General features: G+C 48.0%; 1 protein-coding gene across 1 annotated transcript; it reads left to right on the top strand.

The window, feature by feature from the left end:
- Positions 1-1,777: 1,777 nt before the first annotated feature.
- On the top strand, positions 1,778-24,911 carry FAM155B (family with sequence similarity 155 member B). Its single transcript, XM_039365358.1, has 3 exons — positions 1,778-3,048; positions 17,476-17,647; positions 22,427-24,911. Exons 1-3 carry the CDS (start codon positions 2,266-2,268, stop codon positions 22,852-22,854), a joined length of 1,383 nt encoding a protein of 460 aa, XP_039221292.1. The 5' UTR covers positions 1,778-2,265; the 3' UTR covers positions 22,855-24,911.
- Positions 24,912-25,247: the final 336 nt, after the last annotated feature.

Here is a 25,247-nt window from a genome sequence, read left to right as displayed (position 1 = left end):
CTACAACAGTCCATGTGTGAGGTGATCAAAGCATGTGCATTGAACATATAGAGCTGTCTTCAGACTGATGGAATACTTTTCCTAGCAGCCTAGTACTGCTATTAAAGAATAGGAGCAGGCAAGAGCGTACAGACACTCTGTGTATCAGGCACCTCAGATTCAACCTCTGTCTATAGATGTTGAGTCAACCCAACCACAGAAAAAGGAGAACCATTGCAACATACGCCTGTCAGAATCCAATTATATTTCATCTCTAGTTATCGACTATGGAAAACCCCATTTCTGCCCTCTCTGGATTCTGTCATACGATGAAGGGGAAGGGGGGTGAACAAAGGGGTTTTATGGACCTCACTTCCTTTGGATGAGTTTAAATTACAGGACCAGATGGATTACATCTGCATATGGCTATGTCCAGCCTAACAAAGAGAAGGGCCAGAGGTGACTTTAAAGCCATCTTCCAATATTTGAGGAAATGTTACAAAGAAGAGGGGGCCAACTTATTCTCCAAAGCACCTGTGGACAGAACAAGAAATAACAGACGGAAGCTTATCAAGGAGAGATCCTTTAAAGAGAAATCTCCTGTCAGAGAGAACAATTAATCAGTGGAAACGGCTTGCCTCCAGAAATTGTGGGTGCTCCATCGCAGGAAGGTTTTAAGAATTGCTTGGCCAGGCTTTTGTCCAGAACGGCAGAGGCTTAAGCTTGGGCTAGAAGACCTTCAAGATGCCTTCCAAATCTGTTCTTCTGTCATTCTACTCTGGTTGCAACTCCGTCAAAAGTCATCCCAAAGAAAGAGCAACGATGTCTCAGCATTTACGTATGCATCTGAAACATGGAATAGGTATTAACGATCCGTTTGCTCCAGGACTTTCAGGTTGAAGATTGAATGACAATTGCCCAAACAGCTGAGTTTAGGGACAGCCGCTGACGCTCACGAGCCCCCTTCCTTGGTCAAAACTCCCTAGCCTTGGTTTTCCTGGACGGGAAGGGTGGAGGAGCGGATGAGGTCGGACTGCTGATGATGGGAGGAGGCAGCCACGGGGAAATGTGAAGGAAGCCAATGAGACTTTCGAGGCGCCGCTACCGAGCCTCACCGGCGGTCGCCCCTCCTCTCTATCGCGGGACGTCCCCTCCACGCCTCGCAAGCGGCGCCGCGCTACTAACCGCTCCCGGGAAGCCGGGCGCCGAGCTAAGGCCTTCCCCGGCCGCGCGGCCCAGGCGGCTTCTCCTCCGCTCGCTCCCGCTCAGCGCGGCGCTTTCCTCCGCCCGGGAGCTGTCCTTCAGCACCACGGCAGGCTCCGCGGGGCCAGCGGGCGGGCCGCGTTGCCCCGGGGAAGGACGGGCGGCGGCGGCCGCGATCCTCGGCAGCTCCGGGGCGGGCGGCGGGGGAGGCGCCGGGCTCTCGGGCGCAGGGACGGGCGGAGCGGGAGCGAGGCGGAAGCCCGCGCGGTCCCGCATGGCGCCCGCGGGTTCGGCGGCGCCGTGGCGACGGCAGGAGCGCCAGGAGAAGGCAGCGTTCCTCGGATTCCTCGGCGAGGAGCGCGCATGCGCCCCCGCCTCTGGCCGCCCCCTCCTTCCCGACCCGATCGATTTCTCAAGGTGTTCCCTGCCCGGCTGAAGATGGCGACAGACTAAGGCGAGCGGCGGGCGCGGGAGGGGGCGATGGACAGGCCTGGCCGCCGCGCCCGGGCGCTCCGGAGTGGCCTGAAGCGCAAGAGGAAAGGCGAGTGAGGGCTGCCCGCTGCGGAGGGAGAGGCGGGAGGGCCGAGGCGGGGAGGGGGGGGGGAGCGAGCGAGGCGGGCCCGTCGGGAAGGAAGATGAAGCGGGCCGAGCGGTGAGGCCCGCAGCGCCGGAGCGAGCAGCCGGGACGTCCGGGCGAGGGGAGGGGATGCCGGGACGGCGCGGCGCGGCCTCCTCCCGCCAGGGCTGGCCATGCTGAGAAGCGCCGCGGCGGCGCGGCACCATGCGCCGGCCCGCGGCCGCCCTTAGCAGCCTCGCGGGGGGAGGCTGGGGGCGTCCGCGCGGGGCTCCGCGGCCGTGGAGGAGGAGCCGGCGGGGTCTGGTCGGCGGCCGCAGGGCGAGCCGCGATGGGGCCGCCCCCCACCCGGCCCCCGCGCCTGGGCGGCGGCGGCGGCAAGGCCGGTAGGTGACGCTCTGGTCGGGGAGGGGGCAGCCAGAGGAGCGGCGGAGGCCGGCAGCCCCCCCGTCGCCGCCGCCCCCCGCCCCGCGCGGCCCCCCGCCGTCTCCGCGCCGCCCCCGAAAAATATGACCGGCGGCGCTTGGATGCAGCCACGAGAAAATGCCGCCGCCGCACTAGCTGCCCGCCTCGCCCCGCCGGAGAAGCCGTGCGCCGCCGCCGCCGCCGCCGCCGCCTCGGAGCGGGCCCCGAAATGGCGTTGGTCGCTGGGCTCGCTGCTCTTCCTCACCGCCCTCCTCTCCGACCGCCTGGGGCTCTGCGGCGCCGCCGGAGCCCGGCTCAGAGCTGAGGAGGCCGGGAGCGTAGCCCTGCCGGCGCCCGGGGCCGCCCTGGCCGGAGGGCCGCGCAACCAGAGCGCCCAGGGCCCCGCCCCGCCGGCCCCCCCGCACTGCTCCGCCGCCGCCCCGGCTCGGCGCCCGGACCTGAGCTCGGCCTGCTCCCGGCGGCGCCTCTTCCAGCAGGGCTCGCTGGCCGCCTTCGCCGCCGTGCCTCTGAGGCTGCCCGCGGCCGCCGCGCTCGCCGCCGCCGCCGCCGCCTCTCCCCAGCTGGACTTCCTGGAGGGCCACTTTCGGACCTTTCGCCTCCCCTTTTGCGAGGCTTACACGGCCTGGGACCTGCTGCTCGGCATGGCCGGCCCGGAGAGCCTGGACTGCAGCCTGCCCAACCTGCTGCTGGATTTCCTGTCTGCCGCCGCGGGAGCCCAGCGCGGGGAGGCCTGCAGCAGCTGCCTGGAGGCGTATCAAAGGCTGGACCAACACGCTCAGGAAAAATACGAGGAGTTCGAGCTTTTGCTGGAGAAATATCTGCAGGCCGAGGATTATTCTGTGCGCTCCTGCATCAGAGACTGCAAGGTAGGGAGGCAGCAGAGCAGGAGGGGGGGGGAGCAGGAACTTTTCCCTTGGGCTGGTCCCTGGCTTTGGGTGCAACAGCTGGCCAGCCTGTTGGGATTCTGCTTGTCTCAGAGATTTTATTTATTTATTTATTTATTTATTTATTTATTTATTTATTTATGAGACTTATATACCGCTTTAAGTGCAAGCACTCTCTAAGCGCTGTACACCAGTAAGCAATGTGTATATATATTTACATTGCCCCCAACAATCTGGGTCCTCATTTTACCTACCCCGGAAGGATGGAAGGTTGAGTCAACCTTGAGCCGGTGAGATTTGAACCGCTGACCTGCTGAACACAGTCAGCTAAAGTGGCCTGCAGTACTGCACTCTAACTGCTCCCTTCTCTCTTGATCGCTACCAGTGGACCATCTCTTTGGCTGCTGATAAGCAAGGTTTTGGCTCGGCAGAGGGGTTGAGATGGGGGGAATGCTAGCCACAGAGAGCCAGGCCATCGGCTTCTTGCAGGCTGGCTGCTCTGAACCCTAATTCTGCTTTTCTTGCAGCAGCCCTGCTCAGAATTTAGAGGGCCACTAGAGTTCCTCAATAACTTGCTCTACAGCAGGGCAAATTAATGGCTGGGAATCTGATCTTGCTTGGTAGTGAAATAGCCTTGTGATTAAGTAGCCACACTGAATTGACCACCACTCAGGAAGCTTTTGTTTCCTCTGTAAGACTCATTCTTTTGATCTAGCACGGTGGTTCTCAACCTTTTTAATGCCGCGACCCCCAACCAGTCGTAAGTCGAGGACTACTCAACCGGTCGTAAGTCGAGGACTACTCAACTGGTGCAACACCGTTTGCAGAATGGGACTTTTGGCGGGCTCAGCAGGGCAGAGACAGCCTGGACAATTCCTATTGGCTTTTGAAAGCCAATAGAATTGGACTCTATTCAAGAGAGTCTATTATATTGGCTTTCAAAAGCCAATAGAATAAAAGGGAGTAGCACAGCTAAGGAAAAGGGGGAAAAAATGGCAGACTGCGTTGTTTGGCGACCCCCGTGAAATGGTCGTTTGACCCCAAATGGGGTCCCGACCCACAGGTTGAGAACCGCTGATCTAGCACCAAGGAGTTTTTTGAAATCTTCTCTGCCATACTTTACTTTTCTTAAGAAGGCATTGAATCTGCCTTGTTGACAACACTCTTCATGGCATGATATTTTAATCTCAACTTTTTCTTTGGACTGTTAGCTGCTTTGAGTCATCTTGCTGAACAGAAAGATGGAATATTTAGTTATTACGTATTCCTGTAGATGTCCCGAAAGTGCTCTCTTTAATTGTGCAACAGCTTATTATAGTTTCCAGACTTTGCTTACATCAAACTATTTTAGAAATTTTACTTTGGGATGTTTGATCATAAGGACCTCCCACTTCCCAAAGTTCCCCAGGGTTGCCTTTAGGACCGACGTAATAACTGCACCTCTTCTCAAAGATTGCTCCTGCTAGTAGACATGAGTGTTGGCCAGATGGATGTGGCTGCGCTTGACTCAATGGAACTTCAGGCCCAGTTCAGTGGGCAGTACTTGCAAGGGTAACTCACATTGAACTCAGTGGAAGGTAGCCTCTGAGGCCAGGGCACAGGTGGCTGAGGAGGGCACTGACCTGCCCCCCTCAGCCCCCTCTGGAAATAGGATATCCTGATCAAGAATGTAAGCCCAGAGAATTAATAGCTCTTGCAGAGATAGAGATGAGTAAGAAGAGTTGAAAACATGACCTGGAGCATTTCTGGGTTGTAAAAAAAAAATGTATAACCAAATTGGTCATATTTTTTAATCTTTTAAATGTTGCAACAAAGTCAAAAACAAATACAACACTCTATTTATTAGGTACTGTAAAATTAATCATATGCTTAGCTACGTGGATTTTTGTTTACATACAATATAATTTTCAGTTTGCATACAATGTAAATTTCGGTATTCTTCATATAAGAATTACTTTGAAAGTTACTTCCTCTCTGAAAAGGTTTTTCAAGTTATGATGTACATAACATTAAAGGCACCACTTTTGGAAAGTGGAATATGCATTCAAGAAATAAGTGAAGGGGCTACTGGTTTTCATATGGGCTTGGAAATGTAAGGGGACTTGCTGTTAACATTAGCTACTGTAGTTCCATCCAAAATTGTTCCTCATACAGAGTTAACATTAAGAAAAAATAATCACATTGGCATAGGATGTTTTTAATTTGGAACTGAATGGTTAAATGTATCTACTCTGTGTCCTCTGATCCCACAATAAATTATTCCATCTCATTATACAGTAGCATTATATTAAACATGTTTATACCATGCATGTTTAATATGACATAAAGTTAGGCTTTTAATATTAGGTGGAGAGGAGGGGATAACATTTCTGGTGATTCTATTGATATTTGCATGTCAGCTTTGACCGTGGGGCCTTCACAGGGAGAAGGAATAGAGATTTTCTGCATTGTCACAATATGGCAGTGTTGGAAAATAAATGATAATTGGAATGCAGATGGTTTAGTTCCATTGATTTATACACTTGGGTGAGAGGGGAATCATCTTAAACTTTTGGAGATTGGTAATGATCCAGTGCCCAGGAGTCTCATTGTGTCCAATACTGTGTCATTTTATTTTGTCAGGTATTCTGTTTAATTTTTTTAAAAAAGGAACAGTTGGCCTCCAACAATAAGTTCATGTCTAAGAAACACTCTGGGATCATCGCATTTCAATCCTACCGATGTTCTCAAAAAAAAAGTGTTGACCAGCCTCGGATGAAAAATGTCCAGAAGAAGACACAAACAAAGAGGAGCTGGCATTAGAGAGGATTTAATTTAAAAGCGTAACTTTTCCCGGGTCATCTATTTTTTTTTCCACTGACTTCTGGTGTGGTTATTTAAGTCAGTCAAGAAAAAAAATTGTATCACTGGTATTAGAGTATTGCATATTATATAACAAGTGTACTTTTAGCAACATATTCAAAAACTTTTGAATGACCTCTACGTTTTCAGATATAGTGCATACCTACACAGAACATAGTACATAGAATAATAGAGTTGGAAGAGACCTTGGAGATCTTCTAGTCCAACCCCCTGCTCAAGGAGGAGACCCTATACCATTTCAGATAAATGGTCATTTAGTCTCTTCTTGAAAGCCTCCAGTGATGGAGCATCCACCACTTCTGAAGGCAAGCAGTTCTTCTGGTTGATTATTCTCACTGTTAGGAAAGTTCTCCTTAGTTCTAAGTTGCTTCTCTCCTTGATTAGTTTCGATCCATTGTTTTTTGTCTTGCCTTCTGGTCCTTTGGAAAATAGGTTGATCCCCTCATTTTTGTGGCAGCCCATCAAATATTGGAACACTGCTATCACGTCTCCCCTAGTCCTTCTTTTCACTAGACTAGACATACTAATTCCTGCAACTGTTCTTCATATGCTTTAGCCTCCAGCCGTCTAATCATCTTTGTTGCTCTTTTCTGCACTCTTTCTGGAGTCTCAACATCTTTTTACATTGTGACGACCAAAACTGGATGAAGTATTTTAACATATATATGAAGCCCTCAGATATTTTTTTTCAGAGGATTGTAGAAGATTTAGAAGTATTACAATGCAGTACAGGTCAGACAGCAGGTTGAGGATGTAGACACCTAATAAAATGGTTATATACTATGAATGAGTATTTCTTCATCTGGAACGTGGGAAATTGTCTATTCTGGATTCCCCCAAAGCAATAGATTTCAGGAATGCTCCTAGTTCCTCCATTGTCAATGAGACCTAATCTGTATATGCTAGTATACCAACTGCACCCATTCCTGTACAAGGATAATTCAAAATTGGAAAAATTATTCAATTTGGGTTGCCATTTGTAGTAGCCCAGAAGCTACGCAATTGGTTACTAAAGGCAGTACATGCTGAATTCATCACCTCTGTGTTGTCTGCTAGTTACTATGGTCAAAAGGTCAAAATCAGTGGTTCTCAACCTTTTTAATGCCACGACCCCCAACTGGTCGTAAGTCGAGGACTACTCAACCAGTCATAAGTCGAGGACTACTCAACTGGTGCAGAACCGTTTGCAGAATGGGACTTTTGGCGGGCTCAGCAGGGCAGAGACAGCCTGGACAATTCCTATTGGCTTTTGAAAGCCAATAGAATTGGAGTCTATTCAAGAGAGTCTATTCTATTGGCTTTCAAAAGCCAATAGAATAAAAGGGAGTAGCACAGCTAAGGAAAAGGGGGAAAAAAATGGCAGACTACGTTGTTTGGTGACCCCCGTGAAATGGTCGTTCGACCCCAAATGGGGTCCCGACCCACAGGCTGAGAACCACTGGTCAAAATGCACATGGCCTGAAGCAATGTCATCAACTCAGGAACCTTTAATATTTGGGGAGAACAGAGGTTTCTCCTTCACTGCTGATTTTGCTTTTCTTACAACAGGCTTGTATAAAGCCTGGCCGAGTTTTGAGCCACTACTAATATGATATTGAGACTTAGAGTGAGCTGTGAATGCAACACCTTTGCTACTTGAGCTTTGTTTCCTGTGAGGTAGTGCAATTTCCTGGCAAGTTGTGAATTTGTCTCCTCTCAAAAAAGGAGAGGCGATTTTCAGAGCTCTCCAGCAAACTGGAAGTTAGATAGCCAAAAGAGGAGGTGTTGCCTGTCCAATACATTCATTCAAGGATGTTATTGTATAAATCTGGCCCTTCGCCTCTCTGAAATATTTATGCCCACCAGGAGCATAGACATGTCCACAGGATGCAGGCTTTCATCACTGTAGCAAAAGCAACAGTGTGCCATCCTAATGCAACTCTATTGCTTTTAAGGAGAAATGTCATAGTGAATGTACAAAAAGGGTGGTACTTGTCTTACATTGATGTGATGCTACTTTTGTCATTTGCCCTCTCTTAACACCCCTGCCCCCCAATCCGTGAAAGACTCTGGAGACAGCCTACAGACCCACATAGAATAGAAATGTGGTCCATGATCCATGGACGGCAAGGTACTACATGAGGATCTTAATACCCAGGATCAAGTTAGATGTTTTCATCCATGTGATCTGTAGCTCAAAATGGAGATGGAGAACTAAATCCACAGAGTTATAGGTGTTTACATTTGGGAGAAAGCGGTTTTGCTCGGCATGTTTGGGACTAAACTTCTCTCTCTGGAATTGATTGCATCAACTGACCCAGTTTTCCTATTTGCGTGACATTCTGACCTGTGACCCAGTTAACTTGTGCTGCACAAAACACAACCGCTAACTCTATTAATATTGATTCAATGAAATGTAGTTTTTATTGTGATCCCACAAACTACTTTTTGGAGTGTGACAGTGATGTGCCCTCCCCTCCCCTCAAAATAAAGTTCTGAACCCTTGATCTAGCAAACAAAGTTGCTGGATCTTTGACAGATATTTCTATAAATGTGACAGGGTCCCATCTAGAAATCGATGTTTTCCCAGGTTTGAGCTGAACGTGACCCATTTCTAGGGCAGAATGGCTCCTTCCACAAAGCCAGCAAGGCATCCATTTGGAAAAGCTGGTGGCCTCGGGTTCTCCCAGCTCCATTACACCCAAAGCCTTTTCACAGACAGGCCTACTGGTCAGTGAGGGGAGAGCTTCCTCGACCCCCAAGACCCTTTGGCTATCACAGCGGTTCTCAACCTGTGGGTTGCGACCCCATTTGGGGTCGAATGACCATTTCACGGGGGTCGCCAAAGTCCTGGAGTTTTTCTTCATAAAATCCTTGTGAAACGCAGTCCGGCATTTTTTTTTTCCCTCTTTTTCATGAGCTGTGCTACTCCCTCTTATTCTATTGGCTTTCGAAAGCCAATAGAATAGACTCTCTTGAATAGATTCTAATTCTATTGGCTTTCAAAAGCCAATAGGAATTATCCAGGCTGTCTCTGCCCTGCTGAGCCCGCTAAAAGTCCCAGTCGGCAAACGTTGCTGCAAGTTGTCTGCAGCTAAGGCGAACTTTATGGAAAGCTTCCCTCCCTGCTGAGCAACTACTAAATGTAAATAAAAGAGGGCCAGGGGTGGGAGGGCAGCCTGCCTGCCACCGCACCAAACGGGTGGTGGCCAAGATAAGGCTAGTGGGGCAGCGGCGGGTGCAAGGAGGGTAGCTGGCATGCGTGGGGCCCGGCGGGTGGCTTACCTCCCTTGGGCTGGGCCAGCTGGTGGCCCAGCCGGTGGTCGGCTTGCACCGTCGCTGCTGCTTGCCATGGCCGCCCAGGAGTGCCTGAGCCTGCCTGCTGCCGCACCGAATGGGCAGTGGCCAAGGTAAGGCTAGCGGGGCAGCGGCGGGCGCAGGGACGGTAGCTGGCATGCGTGGGGCCCGGCAGGTGGCTTATCTCCCATGGGCTGGGCCAGCTGGTGGCCCAGTTGGTGGTTGGCTTGCGCCATCGCTGCCGCTTGCCATTGCTGCCCAGGAGTGCCTGGGCCTGCCTGCCGCATGCGCGACGCTCCCGGGCCGAGGCGGTTGCTGGGCGACGGCCCGCGTGCGCCCTCGGCCTGCCCGGCATATGCTCCAGCCACAGGAGAGGAGGTGGAGCGTGCATGCCAGAGGAAGAAAAATAAAAAGTGTGAGAGAGAATGAGAGCAAGCAAACCCTGTCCCTCCTCCTGTCCCCGCCCACAGGGAAATACAGGTAGTCCTCGACTTACGACCACATGGTTGGGGGCGCGGCATTAGGAAGGTTGAGAACCACTGGGCTATCAGGTCCCCATGCCAGAGTGCAATAGGGCCGGCCTGCCGAGGAGGTCTCTTTCCCGCTACCGCCCTGGTTTCTCCCTCCACACTGGCCCTCTCAGGAACTGGAGAGGATGGAAGCCCTCCCCCCGTTAAGTACCAAAAAGAGAAACCAAATCTGTAGCCCAGCCCAGTTGAGATAAGGCCACTGGCCAGAGTTGAAATAAAAAATAAACGTTATTAAAGGGGTCTGTGGAGATTCTCAATCATCCAGGTCCTGGTTGTCCCAAAGGTGCTTTTTCAAGAGGCAACTGGACTTTCTTGTTTTTCTTTGAAGACATTTCGCTTCTCATCTAAGAAGCTTTTTCAGCTCTGACTGGATGGCGGAGAACGGAAGAATTTATACTCCTTGCAAACAGCTGGTCATTTGCCTTCTTTTAAGAGAGTCCTTGAGTTATTAAAGGTGCTAAGAGAAAGACAAGTTTACACTCTAATGCATTTCCAAACTGACTAAATAACTCCCACTTTGCCTGAGGTAATTCCTTCACCAAAGATGCTCTTCCCGCCAAAATCTGACAGGCTCCCTTTTTTTCTCCTGTTGCCCCTTAGGGATCAGGGGACTCCTTCTCGGCATGAGGGTTGGGCTTCCCATCTGGGAAGGTGATGGCTGTGCCTTGTTTTGTTTTTTTATTTTTGTTGTTTTTTTTATTTTTTTCCTATACTGTGTTTTCATTGTAAGCCGCCCAAGCGTTGCTGTGAGCGAGTAGGTGGCTATATAAATTTTCTAAATAAATTAATAAATACAATAAGGAGAGATACAGCCTAGAACTAAGGAGAAATTTCCTGACATTAAGAACAATTAATCAAAGGGTCTATGGAGATTCTCAGTCACCCAGGTCCTGGTTGTCCCAAAAGTGCTTTTTTCACGAGGCAACTGTACTTTCTTTTTTTCTCTTTGAAGACGTTTCACTTCTCATCCAAGAAGCTTCTTCAGCTCTGACTGACAGCTGGTCATTTGCATTCTTTTAGAGCAGGGGTGTCAATATTGCAACGTCATGTGATGTGTCGTGACATATCGTGACTTTTTTTCCATTGCTGGCAATGGGGTGGATGCGGTTTCGGCATGATGCATCCAGCCTGTGGGCCAGCAGTTTGACACCTCTGTTTTAGAGAGTGGTTGATGCCTCCTGGAGGCTAATCTCTCATCAGGATCACCTGAGTAGTGCAAATGGGTACTGCGCCTTCTTGGAACTGCTGAAAGGACTGTGTTGTAGATTGAAGATAGATGATGTTCCTCCCCCTCTGTTGAGAGAAGGCTGTTCAATTTTGACATAGATGGCCTCTTTGACCCCTCTTTTAAACCAATAGTCCTCTCTGTCCATTTTGCCTCTGCTCCTGCAAACACAGCAGTTAAAAAGCATGCAAATGCAAAGAGATAAATAGGTACCACTTTGGTTGAAAGGTAACAGTATTCTGTGCACATCAGTATATAGTCATGCTGGCCACATGACCACAGAAGTGTCTTTGGACAACGCTGGCTCCCTCGCAGTGGTGGGATTCAAATATGTGAACAACCGGTTCTCTGTGTGGATGCTGCTTCCGGAAGTCCATTCTGGGCCTGGGCAACAAAAAATTAGCTACCGGTTCTGCCAAAGTGGTGCGAACCGGCTGAATCCCACCACTGCTCCCTCGGCTAAGAAACGGAGATGAGTACACACCCCTTAGAGTTGGACACCACTGACAGGGGAAACCTTTGCTTTTACCTTCATATTTTTGATAGGCCATTTTCTTTTGACACTGTGGGATATTGGCATGTGGTCTAAACTCTCAGAACATTGTTTATAGTGCAGTTACAGGATCTGTGACTCAGTTAGATTCATGCTTCCTTCCTAACAAGTCAACACAATTACAATATTTGACAGATAGAGTGAAAAGTCTGATCTGTACCGGGTGAGGAAAGTGTTTCAACCCTTCAAAATGGTGTATGGGGCAATTCTAAGCTTCAAATGCCCCTGTGCCTTTTTGGTCTGCTAGATGTGTAGGTTATAAAAACATGAGGGCAACCCATCTTTTACACCAGGGGTCCCCAATCCCCAGTCCGTGGACCAGTACCGGGTCGCGGTATGCCAGCAACCGGTCCGCACAAAGAAGCAAAGCCCCATCCGTGGGATGCAGGCAGCACACAAAACACATACTCTCCGGTCTATGGAAAAACCTCTCTCCACAGAACCGGTCCCTGTGGTGTAAGACGGAGGTTGGAGACCTCTGTCTTACACCACAGGAACATGCAGAGGGAAAAGACAATAGAGTAGCAGAGATTCTGGATGGTCACAAATGGAGGGGGAGGGGGAGGAGAGGGGGAGGACAGGAGCAGACCAATGTGACCGATCTAGTATCCATGCTAAGCATTATTACTCACTGTCATTTGCCTCCCTCACTGAGCAACTTGAGGTGGAAGACAGGAACATGTCCCATCACAGGCAGGCTTGAAGCCTGGCCTAAATTGTTTACATTGACTTGCAAAATGCCACCTTTTTCCACGTGTCAGCTTCAGGGCTATTAATGCTTCAGATATTGCCCCAGGGCAGGACAATCTTAAGCAAAATAACTCAAACGTCCACAGTATAAACAAATATCTTGCATGCTTTGCAATTGTTTCTTCAAAGTCATTAGTGGCTTTGTTAACTCTCAGCTTCATAGATTTTTCCATTGTCTGAGGAATAGATGGAAGAGGAGGAAAAGCAGAGTCATGACCCTTCTTAGATCCCTAGAATCCTAGAGCTGAAAGGGACCTTAGAGGTCTCCTAATCCAGGGGTCTCCAACCCCCGGTCCGTGGACCACTACCGGGCCGTGGCATGCCAGCAACTGGTCCGGACAAACAAACAAAGCCCCATCCACAGGATGCAGGCAGCACACAAAACCACGCACTCTCAGGTCCACAGAACCGGTCCCTGGTGCCCAAAAGGTTGAGGACCTCTATTCTAATCCATTCCTGTGCCCAAGGCAGAAGATTTTATAGCATCCTTGAAAACTGGTTGTCTAGTCTATTCTTGAAAACCTCCAGCAATGGAGCACCCATAACTCCAGGAGGCAAGTTGTTCCACTGATTAATTGTTCTCACGGTCAGGAAATTTCTCCATAGTTCTAGGTGAGATCTCTCTTTAGTGAGCTTCCATCCATCGCTTCTTGTCCTGCAGTCTGGTACTATGAAAAATTTCTCCATGACAACGTTCAAGTCATCAAGATCCTTCTGAATCCTGAGTCTCTCTTCCAAAGTGTTAGCAATTCTTCCCAGCTTAGGGTCATCTGTAAATTTGATGAGCTCCCCTTCTATCCCCTCATCTAGATAATACAGTGTTTCCCAAACTTGACAATTTTAAGGCATGAGGACTTCAACTCCCAGAATTCCACAGCCAGCAACGCTGGCTGTGGAATTCTGGGAGTTGAAGTCCACATGCCTTAAAATTGTCAAGTTTGGGAAACACTGAGATAATATATGAAGAAATTGGAGAGCATGGGCCGAAAACAGAACCTTTGAATCTCAATATTTTTTATTGGTTTATAATATATAATACAAAAGTACTGAAGAAAATAGTAGGAAAATAGGGGACAAAAAAGGGAAGGGAAAAGTGTGGGACAAGGGGAAAAAAAAGAAAGACTCCCTTTGGTGCAGTAGAATAAGATAGTAACGTCAAACCTCAACTTTTTACTTTTACATAATAATATAAGCTAGCCATTTCTACAGCAACAAATCTATTAATTGGTAAAAGCCAAAATCAAAGTTCTGCCCAAGACAGAACCTTGAGGTACCCACTGCTTACTTCCCTCCATATTCTGCTACAATTCCTCATGTCGATAGCTATTTACCTCTCATAAGTGTTGGATTCTGTGGTTTGCTATTGCCTACCTGGTGCATTTACTGAAGGCAGCTAGCTGTCCATCTGATCATAAAATTGGTATAATTGGTATATCCAGGCTGCTGTGTACTAGGATAAGTGATGCCCATAAAGTCATAAACTCTCAGGACCTCAGATAATGTTCATCAGGCAAATAAATGTGGGAAAGGGGTAGAACATTTCTAGAAGGATATGCTGCTCTGGCAATATAGATACGAAACATTTCTGTTTGGCAATTTCCTGGATTTGGACTAATTGCTGTGGTGTTTGATTCATCGTTTGGTTCAAATGTTCTGCCTGGGCCACCATATAATAATGATGTTGGGCCATAGGTCTTAATAACCTTAATAACCTTTTCTGTGGATGGTGATGCTGCAAAGGATCATCATTGTCTGGGTATAGAAACTGGAACTATTTTTTTCCTTCTGTAAAAAAGGGAGTAATGAGTTAATGAAATTGCTGTCAATTTCAGTAGATACTGGAACTGGAAGCAACAGAGGAAACAATTCAAGGACACAAAATTCTGATAAATAGGTTTATTTCAAGAACTAAAGAAGCTGTCAAGAAATTACTGTAAAATAATTCCAGTGACTGCTTATGTAACAATTCAAGCCCTAACTATAGTGAAATCAAGGATATTATTCTTCTGGTTTTTTTCTTTATACTGCCATAGGCGTATAGTACAGATCACTCAACCAAGTAAATTAAATAGATGAACTTTTTGCTAATCAGTTAACTAAGATATGCAGGAAGCCCACTACAATCATAATGGGGGACTTTAACTATACTGGCATGTACTGGGAGATGAACTCTGTGCCAAGTGAAGATCAAGTAGATTCCAAAAGGTAGAGGAAGGAACCAAAGGACAGGGATGAAGTCATAGAAGGGTTTGAGGTTGTGGGAACTTTGAGGGAGAGTGACCATGTCATCTTGGAACTCAACATAATGTAGGCACAAATAATTGATCGAAGTCAAATGAGTGTCTCAGATTTTAAGAGAGCTGACTTGAACATCTTAGAGAGAACTAAGTAATGTGGAGTAATGTGAATACAGTCAAATTGTACCATAGCAGTCTACACCAGGGGTCTGAAACCTTGACAACTTTAAGACTTGCGGACTTCACCTCCAGGACCCAGCATCTCCCAGCTTACCTTTCTGTTTTTGCAGCTTTTGGGAGGGGCACCCAGCCTAGCCAAGCTCAGCTTTCCTGCAGAGACAACCTGCAAGCAGGTGCTGCTCTCATGATCCTGTAGGGGGCTTGGTTTTAAGGAGGCTCCTTAAAAATGGTGCCCCCTATGGAATCACGAGAATAGCACCTGCTTGCAGAAATGTTTGTAGGCCCAAGGCCTGCAGGGACACAAGGGATGGGAAAGGTAACATGGGATGCCTCGGGGGTGGAGGAGGCCAGGGCAGGCAAGCCTTGACCTGTGTTGGACTTCCCAGAGTCTCCCCTACCCCTGAGGGACCCTGTGTTCTGTTTAATGACCCTCATGGTTGTTTAATGACAGCATTGGAGAGAGATGTGGGGGTCAGTAAGCAAGGTAATAACATGAGCACTTTGCTTAACAATCATCATGACTTGCAACTGTAATGGGCAAGGTCTATTACTATCATAATTCAAGGTCTATCTGTGGTCTAATTTGAGGTCTACCTGAAAACAGCTGTTTTTTAGATGTCACCTAGTTCATCCTCTTTCTTTCAAAATATGGGCTTTTTTTGTCAGTACAGGAAGAGGGGAAAAAAGAATATAAGGTATTTACATAGCCAAAACAAAGATATTATAGAAGATAAAACAATGTGCTGAACTATCCATTTTTTGCAGATTTGTCATTAAGAAAGATATTGCTAAAAAATGTTTACATCCAAATGTGATGTGTTTCCCTTGAGTCCCTGCGCTAGTCCATCAGTATGCTAATATAATTTGCTTTCTCTTGAAAGCTGATCTCTATCTGGGTCAGGAGAACAGCAAGTGGTACGTACTGGACAACTGCAATGTGGGACAATATAAGGAAGTAAATGATGGATTTCTTGACAGCTGAAAAAATAGCCACCAGTTGCTGGCTTTAACATGGACTAGGGATGGGGAAACAGGAAGGCTTTGATTGATGGCCAAAGCAAGAGGTTAACCATTTGTTAGGACATATACTGCTTGTTCTGTGAACTTGGTAGAACTTGTGTCGCTGACCCACATAGAAAAAAATTGCCCCAGCTACACATATTACCGAGTAACCTGCCTGCCAGCACATTTATTTCCACATAGAATAGATCAACTAGGTAGGTCATTTTATAGAAGTCCTGGTCTACCGTTGTTTCCAGCCTGGGATCAGGCCAATCTAAGAGTCAGGATCCAAATGGCCACAGAGGAAACTCATTGATGACCAGAGAGCATCAGGATTGCCTGCTGAAAGCAGAAACATAGAGGTGAGGAAGACCCCAGTAGCTGGCCGTGTCTATAGACTGGCATCACACAGAATTGTCTTGCAAGAATGGCCGCAACAGCCCAGTTGGTCCAATGGCGAAGGGACTGGACTAGTAGCCAAGAGACCCAGGTTTAGTCCCCCTCCCGCCCCCACCTCAGCCATGGAAGCTCCCTGGGGGGGCTTTGAGGCAGCTCTCTCTCAACCCAACTTAACTCATGGCCGGAGTGGGGTGGGATGGCATTCGTTGTGTGCCATCTTGAGCTTCTCAACAAAAGACAGGATAGAACAAATGCATCTTTCTGCTGAAATTAGAGAAAAATGTAGATTTGCTGAATGGAAAGTCACGTCTTTCTCTTTTCAAACGTCGGTGGCCTGGCTCTCTCTAGGAAGCGACTTGCAAACAATGATACAGTTCTTTCACAAAAGATAATGACATTAAACAAGTCAGCATTTTTGTTTTTGCTTTGTGTTGTATGTCAAGTCTCGTGGCTGTGAAACTCTTTTATATAATTTTGTGTTGAGTTTTAACTTTTTACAAGTCCAGCCTTGCTTCTCATTTCTGTTCTGTAGCCGCTTGGAGGCCTGGCCACTAAGCGAGCAACTTCACATAATCATGTGGAGACTTATGCAGTGCTGACTGTCTTTCTCCCAATAACTTCCTCTTAAAGTAAACTCCAGGGTCCCCACAAAAAGCTCAGCCTGACATACCTGGGCTTGGAAAGGATGGCTTCCTACACAGGATTCATGAGTTTCAAGGTTTCTTCTTTTAGAAATTGAGAATTGTAGTTGAAGGTAGATTATTTTCCACCAATCTATCTTATCTTCTTAACAGTTCAGCAAGATTGTGCAAGGCAATGAACAATTAAGGTTGTCCCTGACTACAGGTAATCCTCGACTTATGACCACAATCCAGCCCAAAATCTATGTTTGCTAAGCAAGATAGTTGTTAACTGAATTTTGCCCCATTTTATGACTTTTCTTGCCACAGTTGTGAAGTGAATCACTGCAGCTATTAAATTAGTAACATGCTTGTTAAGCGAATCTGACTTCCTCGTTGACTTTGCTTGTCAGAAGTTTGCAAAAGCGGATCTTATGCTGCTGGGACACCCTAACCGTCATAAATACGAGTCAGTTTTTGGTCGCGTGACTATGCAGATGCTGCAATGGTCATAAGAGTGAAAAATGGTCTTAAGTCACTTTTTTCAGTGCTGTTGTAACTCTGAACAGTCACTAATAGATCTACTGCAGGGGTCGGCAACCTTGGCTCTTTTATGACTTGTGGATTTCAGCTCCCAGAATTCCTGAGCTAGCCTACCGCTGATCTAGTGTAATTCGAGGACTATCTGTATATCCCAACAGATGCCGTTCAGATTCCTTGGGGGGCCGTTTTGCTAACGTATCACTGCCTCTGGACTCTTGTTCCTTCCCTGTAGGCTGTCTACAAGGCTTGGCTGTGCTCTGAGTATTTCGATGTGACACAACTACAGTGCCAGCACCGGATTCCATGCAAGCAATACTGCCTGGAGGTGGAGACTAGGTGCCCCTTTGTGTTGCCTGACAACGATGAATTGGTCTACGGAGGGTTGCCTGGCTTCCTCTGTACGGGTAAGGCTTGCAGGGGGACTTGGAAATGTCCCAGGAACAAGCACACAGGAATCTCCCTTTGCCTTGCTGGATTAGGACAAACGTCCCGCTTTCACACGCCTGTGGATAGCCTTGAGCATACAGACAGCCCAGCTGGCATTGCCTACCTGGCATTTATCTGCTTATTTATAAAGCTAGTAGCGCTTCTGCAAAGAAATGGGAGACGGGTAGCAGCTGTGCACTCTGGGACATGCTTCAGGTGTATTTGACAGGGAACACGGCCAATTGCCAGAAGCAGGGAGCTGATTTTATCCAGGTACGGGTAGTCCTTGCTTAACAATCCATGTGGGGACTGAAATTTCCGTTACTGGTGGTCCTCAACTTACAACAGTTCATTTAGTGACCGTTTGAAGTTACAACGGCATTGAAAAAAGTGACTTATGTCCATTCTCCACACTGACGACTGTTGCAGCATCCCCAGGGTTCCATGATTTGCATTCGGATGCCTGGCAACTGTTTCATATTTACGACGGTTGCAGTGTCCCGGGGTCATGTGATCTCCTTTTGCAACCTTCTGACAAGCAAAAGTCAATGGGGAGGCCAGGTTCACTTAACAATCATTTTACTAATTGAGCAAACTGCACTGATTCACTTAACAAACATGGCAAGAAAAGTTGTAAAATGAGGCGAGGCTCACTTAGCCAATTTCTCACTTAGCAACATCAATTCTGGGCTCAATTGTGGCTATAAGTTGAGGACTTGCCTGTACTAAGGAAAGCAATTGTTAGAGGAAACATCCCATGACCGCACTACTTAGTGATGGTGGTTCTAGCAGTCGCAGGAATGTTCTGTCAATAGGCCATGATCCCAGGCTTCTCCTGGCTTGCCCTGCCCTGCCCTGCCCTGCTCACCTCTGCTTCATCTCCCCCCACTTACTCACCTGCTGCCATGTCTGCCCTTTGGACCACCTGGCCCTTCAGCCAGGTGCCCCTCGTCCACAGTGGGAAGAAAACAGAAGGTCAGCTGGGGGTGGTGGCAGGTAGGGGTGGGATGGCTGAAGGAAGCCGAAGCATATGCTGGAGTGGTAAATGGGGGTGGGCTGCCTGAATTCTGATTAATTCTGAATTCTGCAACAGCCCTAGCTTTGAAGACTGGCTTTAACTTCCGTTTCCTTAGCCCCATCATAACTTCCCAAGGTTGTTCAACGGGAGGCGGTTAAGCAGAGACTTACCTGCAGTCTTCTGCCATGTTTGGGAGGGGTGCTGGGGGGTTGTTCAACTGCTTCATAAAGAAATTGCAAATTTTCAGGAAGGAAAGGGCTAGCTGCAACATACTAATGCCAGTAACAGGATGGTACTTGGATTAAAAATCAGTGTTGCATGAGGGTGCTTAGCACTGGGAAAGGTCGCTAAAAAGGGTGGAATAGATGTCTATGTCAGGGGTAGGCAACCTTTGCTCTTTTATGACTTGGGGACTTCAACTCCCAGAATTCCTGAGCCAGCATGGCTCAGCTTGGAAACCTCTCCTTTTCCCCTCAGCATGGCTGGCTCAGGAATTCTGGGAGTTGAAATCCACCAGTCATAAAAGAGCCAAGGCTCCCCACCCCTGCCCTATATCAGGGGTCCTCAACCATGGCAACTTTAAGACTTGTGGACTTCAGTTCCCAGAATTCCTGAGCCAATCACGCTGAGGGGAAAGGGAGAGGTTTCCAAGCTGAGCCATGCTGGCTCAGGAATTCTGGGAGTTGAAGTCCATGAGTCATGAAGGGGCCTAGGCCTAGGCCAGAGGTAGGCAACCTTGGCTCTTTCATGACTCGTGGACTTCAACTCCCAGAATTCCTGAGCCAGCCATGCTGAGGGGAAAGGGAGAGATTTCCAAGCTGAGCCATGCTGGCTCAGGAATTCTGGGAGTTGAAGTCCACGAGTCATAAAAGAGCCAGGGTTGCCTACCTCTGGCCTAGGCCTAGGCCCCTTCATGACTCATGGACTTCAACTCCCAGAATTCTTGAGCCAGCACGGCTCAGTTTGGAAACCTCTCCTTTTCCCCTCACCATGGCTGGCTCAGGAATTCTGGGAATTGAAGTCCACGGGTCATAAAAGAGCCAAGGTTGCCTACCCCTGATATGTAAAGGGGAGAGAGAGCTTTACATAGAAATGGAGACTTGAAAAACAGAAGGGATGAACAGATTAAGAATTAAACGGTTTTGTTTAAGAGGAAGAACTTTATTTTATAATGTGCAAAGGACAATCTTCAGGATTAAATGCAGAGGAAGAAGGGTAGCCAGAGAATATTAGGTAAACGAGAATAGACTGCCACGGAATTTTTATGGAGCAGAAAATTTGAATTAAGGAACCAAAAGGAAAGGAAATTGCTAAGAGAGCGATCAAAACTATAGGTCATCCTTGACTTACGACCACAATTGAGCCCAAAATTTATGTTGTTTAGTGAGTTTATTTATTAAGTGAGTTTTGCCCCATTTTATTTTATTTCACCTATGGTGTAAGATGAATCACTTCAGTTGTGAAGTTAGTAACACGGTTGTTACGTGAATCCGGCTTCCCCATTGACTTTACTTGTCAGAAGGTCACAAAAGGGGATCACGTGATTCCTCGGCACACTGCAACGGTCATAAGTATGAACCAGTTGCCAAGTGTTTGAATTTTGATCACATGACTATGGCGACACTGCAATGGTCATAAGTGAGGAAAACGGTCAAAAGTCACTTTTTTTCAGTGCCATTGTAACTTCGAACAGTCACTAAATGACCTGTTGTAAGTCGAGGACGACCCATATATCATGAAGGGGGTCAAAGAAGAGCGGGCAATTTTTCATTCCTCTGTATTGAAGGCAGCAGGAAAAACGTTGGATGAGAGCAAAGAAGAGATGAAACAGAAATGTTACTGAAGAAAAATGACGATATAAATTTCAGTGTAGAAATAGGATTGTGTTCAAAAGAGGAGAATATTCTTAATTGTAATATTAAGAGTCTTGCATAGGCTACTGTCATTACTGTGGAATAGGGAACCTGGACGTTCCAGACTGTGGCATGTACATTTCCTTCCTTCCTTCCTTCCTTCCTTCCTTCCTTCCTTCCTTCCTTCCTTCCTTCCTTCCTTCCTTCCTTCCTTCCTTCCTTCCTTCCATTATTTATTATTTAATTATTGATTAAATTATTATTTATTTTAAATTATTTATGAAAGACATCAGCATAGACCCCAAGTTGAGGTCAGGTCATGTGACGGTGTTAAGAGTACATGTTGGCTGGATTTATTTATTTATTTATTGGCAACCTCATGAACCAAGTGCATTTCTGTTATAGTAATGAACACAGAGGACGTGGCTGTCTGAGGTATTTTGCAATTGGTTGCATAGCTGTCATTTCCAAAGCCTTGTGTAAGTTAGATGTTTCACTTATAGAATATCACAATTTCTGTCAAGAACTGGGCTGCAAACCATCTCCTAAAGCAACAGAGAGGCATGTAACAGTTAAGTACAGGTAGTCCTCAAGGTATGACAGTTCATTTAACGGCTGTCTGAAGTTACAACAGACACCCCCCCAAAAACCTGCAGACAACCCCGTTTCAATGTCACACTGCCTACAGCAGAGGTCCCCAACCTTTTTTGGTTGGTGGACCGGAGAGAAAGGGAAGGGAAAGCATTTTACATGCATGCGCACGCAAATGGGACAGTGAGCATGTGCGTGACGCAAACGAGGTGGTGCTACTGCCCACATGGCACTCACTAGCCCTGCCCCATTTTTGCCACACGGGTGCTAGCACCGCCCTGTTTTCGCTGCGCGGTGCCCCATTTTCACCATTTTTTGTTGTGTGGCCATGCGGTGACCCATTTTCACTGCACGGAGCCCTGTTTAGGCTTCATGTGGCCCGTTTTTGCCATATGGCGCCCCATTTTTGCCACACGGTGCTCTGTTTGGGCTGTCCGGTGCTCTGTCTAGGCCATGCAGCACCCTGTTTAGGCCACGCGGTGACTCCTTTGGTCCTCCTGGCCTCTAGCACAACTGGGGACGAGTGCGCACACACATGTCCCACAGCCCAGTCCCACAGCCCAGTGGCCAGCAGGCCACGGCTCAGTAGTGGGCCAGGGCCCACAGGTTGGGGACCGCTGGCCTACAGAACCGCCACAGTCATTTGCCCTTGTAACCAACTTCAGAGACAGATGCTGCAACGCCCCAACCACCTATTCCCCCCCCCATCCTGCCCCACTGGGTCCCCAGAGGCACTCGGTCTGCTTTGCTGCCCCACTGGGTTCTACATAGTCCTCCCCCCCACCGGTCACTGTTTGGACACTTATTTTACAAAGATATCCAGAGCTCAGGAAGTCAGGGTAGGGAAAGAGGACAGGACGCGCCATTGCTGGACCAGGTGGCTCAGTCCAGGAGAACAAATCCAGCCGGCTCTCCTTTCATTGCTAGTCTTAGCTTTACGCTAGTGCTGCTCACCCTGGGGGAGGTAGGAAAAGGTTCTGCAGGTTCTCCTTTCTCACTAGCCTTGGCCTCCCCAGCATGAGCTGTGCTGGCTTTTCACTAGCACTGCTCACCTGGGGGAGATCAGGCTACTGCTAGTCAGCAGAAGAAAGCATTCATTTAACAATCATCCAGACAGCAGGCTCCATTGCTGTCATAACTCAAGGACTATCTGCCACATTCCATCCTCACAGTTCTCTAATGCACACTTTGGCTGCTGCAGACTTTGGGGCTGAAGAAGGCAGAAGATAAAAGGATGAGGGGTACCTGCCTCCTCCAGAATTCCATAGACCATTCTTGTGCTGTTGTGTTTGCAGGGTTGTTGGAGAACCAGTTGCCTGACCAGGAAGCAAAGTGCTGTGATGTGCAGTGGGACTCCTGTGATCCCCAGCCGGACCGCAGCTACAACACCACCACCAAATCCACAGAGTCAGAGTCATCCCACAGCCCACGCCAGGAGGCCCCCCACCACCATCACCACCAGCAGCAGCAACAACAGCAGCAGCAGCAACAGCAGCAGCAGCAGCAACACTATCATCTGTATTACCATCACCACCAGTACCCACACCCGTCTCTGCTGCCGGTCTCCGCAGGGTCTCGCCTCAGCCACAGCAAAATCCGGCTCTGCGTCCTGGTCCTTATGCTCCTGCACACCATGGTGTCCTTCTCCAGTGTGCACAGCAGTGAAGTGTTGAACCTGGAGGTCCTTCCTGCCGTGGAGGAGAGCATCGCGAGAGACGAGTGACCGAGCGCGAGACAGCAGCTCCTCAGGCAAAAAGAATGAGTGAAAAAGAAAAGGCGCTTGCGGGGGGGAGGGGGCATTTCTTATACCTCTTTGGGGGGCACCGGTTGGGTGACGTGCACAGTCCCACCCCCATGTGGAAACCCCCAGCAAGAGCAACTCCTTGCAGGCCCGCCCTGGGACGCCTAGAAGGCTGTGTGGGAACACAGCCTCCGGGCGGGCTCTATGAGCCTCTGGCCCGAAGCTGCAGGAGCCAGGCAGGGAGGGAGCAGAAGGGAAAGTGGAGCAGGTGGCCCCCTGGGAAGGCCAGTGCAAGGGCCCCGGGAGTGATCCCTGCTGCTCCTGCCAACACACATCCTGGGTAAGGTTCCTGGCTGGGATGTTTCCACTCCAAAGTGAGTAACTGGCCTGTGGCTATGGCAGAAGTACCTTAGCCAAGATCCCTTCCAAGTCCTATGCGTGGCCCAAGCTAGGCAACCCAGGGGTGAAGACAGGGTTCTTTCCTTCCCTGTTTCTTAGACCTCTCTGACCCCTTTCCCCCCCCCCCCTTTCTGTGGCCAAGAGCTGCCAGAAGTGCTGAAAGGACCATCCCGGGCTTTCCATTGAGCCAGGGTCCAGGATAAGTCAGCAGCAGCTTGTGCAGTCTGGAGTCCCATGTTCCCAGAAGGGCTGAATTCCTTCACTGTCTGCCTATCATCTCTATAAGATGTCCTCAAACACATGAAATACTGTATTTGCCTGAAAGAAAGACCAGGCTTTTCTCCAAACTTTCAAAATTGGAGGGTCGTCTTAGATTTGTTGAGACTATGCCAATAGAAGCAGTTTCTGTTCTGTTCTTTTTTACTGAGTTAGTTAATTAGTTAGTTTTGTAGGAGAAGGGGGGGGGTATCTGCCATGCTGGCTCAGGAATTATGGGAGTTGAAGTCCAGAGTCATAAAAGGGGCCGTGGTTCCCCACCTCCGCTCTGAGAGGTAGACATGCCGTCTTTCGCACAATGGTGGGAAGTTAGAAACGCCTGCTTCCTCCTTTCTACCACCCGCACAAGGAGATTATAGTTGGCTTGAGATTAATTCCAAGTGGAGCCAGAATGTCCAAGCAAACACCTCTGAATATGCCCACAGTTTATTTCCTGTGAGAAACACTAGCCCAGGCGCTTTTATTTTTATTTTATTTTTTTCATTTTTTGCCAATTGGTAGGCTTGGCTTGGCTCTTCATATAATCTCATTAACTGACTCAAGTCCCGTCCTCGCAACCAGTTCCTGATTCTTTACCGAAACGGAAGGCCTGAGCTTCTTCCCAACTCAATCTTCTACCAAAGCACTACCAGGTTTGGGTCCCCGTTCATTTCTCAGTTTGAATTTGCCCCTGCTGTCTCCCCAAATGTGCCCATGGGAAAAATTGTTCTATGCAGACACAACGCAGGCGGACAATGAAACGTTTCTGATACCCAAAAATTCTCTATCTGAAAGTTAAATTTTTATTCAAAGAAAAAGGGAGACTCTTGAGAGACTCTTGATATGAAAGTATCTCTCTGTCTCTCTCCAGCTTTTTTTAATCTTATATTAAAGAACCATTTTTTCCCTCAGATCTCTCACTAAGGCCCTCACTCTCAGAAATGTGAATAGCATCCATCAGCAGTTGGCATGTTTCCTATCATCAGGGAAAAAGAAGAATTCATGACAGCAACGAGGGGTATAAACAAGAGTAAGAAAAATGAGCAGCTCTTGATAGGTGATTTGTACTGACAGGAGAGAATATTTGTAGCTCAGGACTGAACTGTGGGGTCCTTGGTGCTCTCTGAGCTTGGTTGTTTTCTTGCAGACATTTCATTACCAAACTAAGTAACGTCATCAGTGCACTGATATCAGTGCATGAAAAGTCTGCAAGAAAGCAACCAGACTCGGAGAGCATCAAGGATCTCACAGGGGCTTTGTGTTGGTCTAAAATAGACTCATTTAGAGCATATTTAGATTGTAAAACGTTAACCCTGGTTCTTGGCTTCTCTGTAATGTCTGACAAATCTTGAAGTGGAATTATTTTAATAATTCCAGAAATCACATTCATTATGGATTTTTGTGCTCTCTGGTTATACGTTGGGCCACATTCCTTCCTCCTTAAAGAAAAGCTACTTTCTGTATGGCTGGAATTGAATAGTCATAGTAGATCACAGGAATCTATTGTATCTATTCATTCATTATCAAAGAGGGAACCAACCTGTTGGATAATTCCGAGGTCTGAGCTTTAGAACCTTTTGGGAGATACTCATCCATCCCAAATTTAGGATCAAAGTCCCAAATGCCCAAAGACAGCAGTCTTCTTAATCCCAGGCCCCACTGAATACTATGCAACATGAAAACAGAAGTGCATTTTGATCCAATCCACACAGTACATCTGC

The sequence above is a fragment of the Crotalus tigris genome, unplaced genomic scaffold (genome assembly GCF_016545835.1).
Source record: "Crotalus tigris isolate CLP2741 ecotype Arizona unplaced genomic scaffold, ASM1654583v1 scf7180000020062.1902635, whole genome shotgun sequence".
Lineage (NCBI taxonomy): Eukaryota > Metazoa > Chordata > Lepidosauria > Squamata > Viperidae > Crotalus > Crotalus tigris.
Note: the sequence above shows the minus strand (reverse complement) of the source record. Positions and strands in the feature narration are given on the sequence as shown.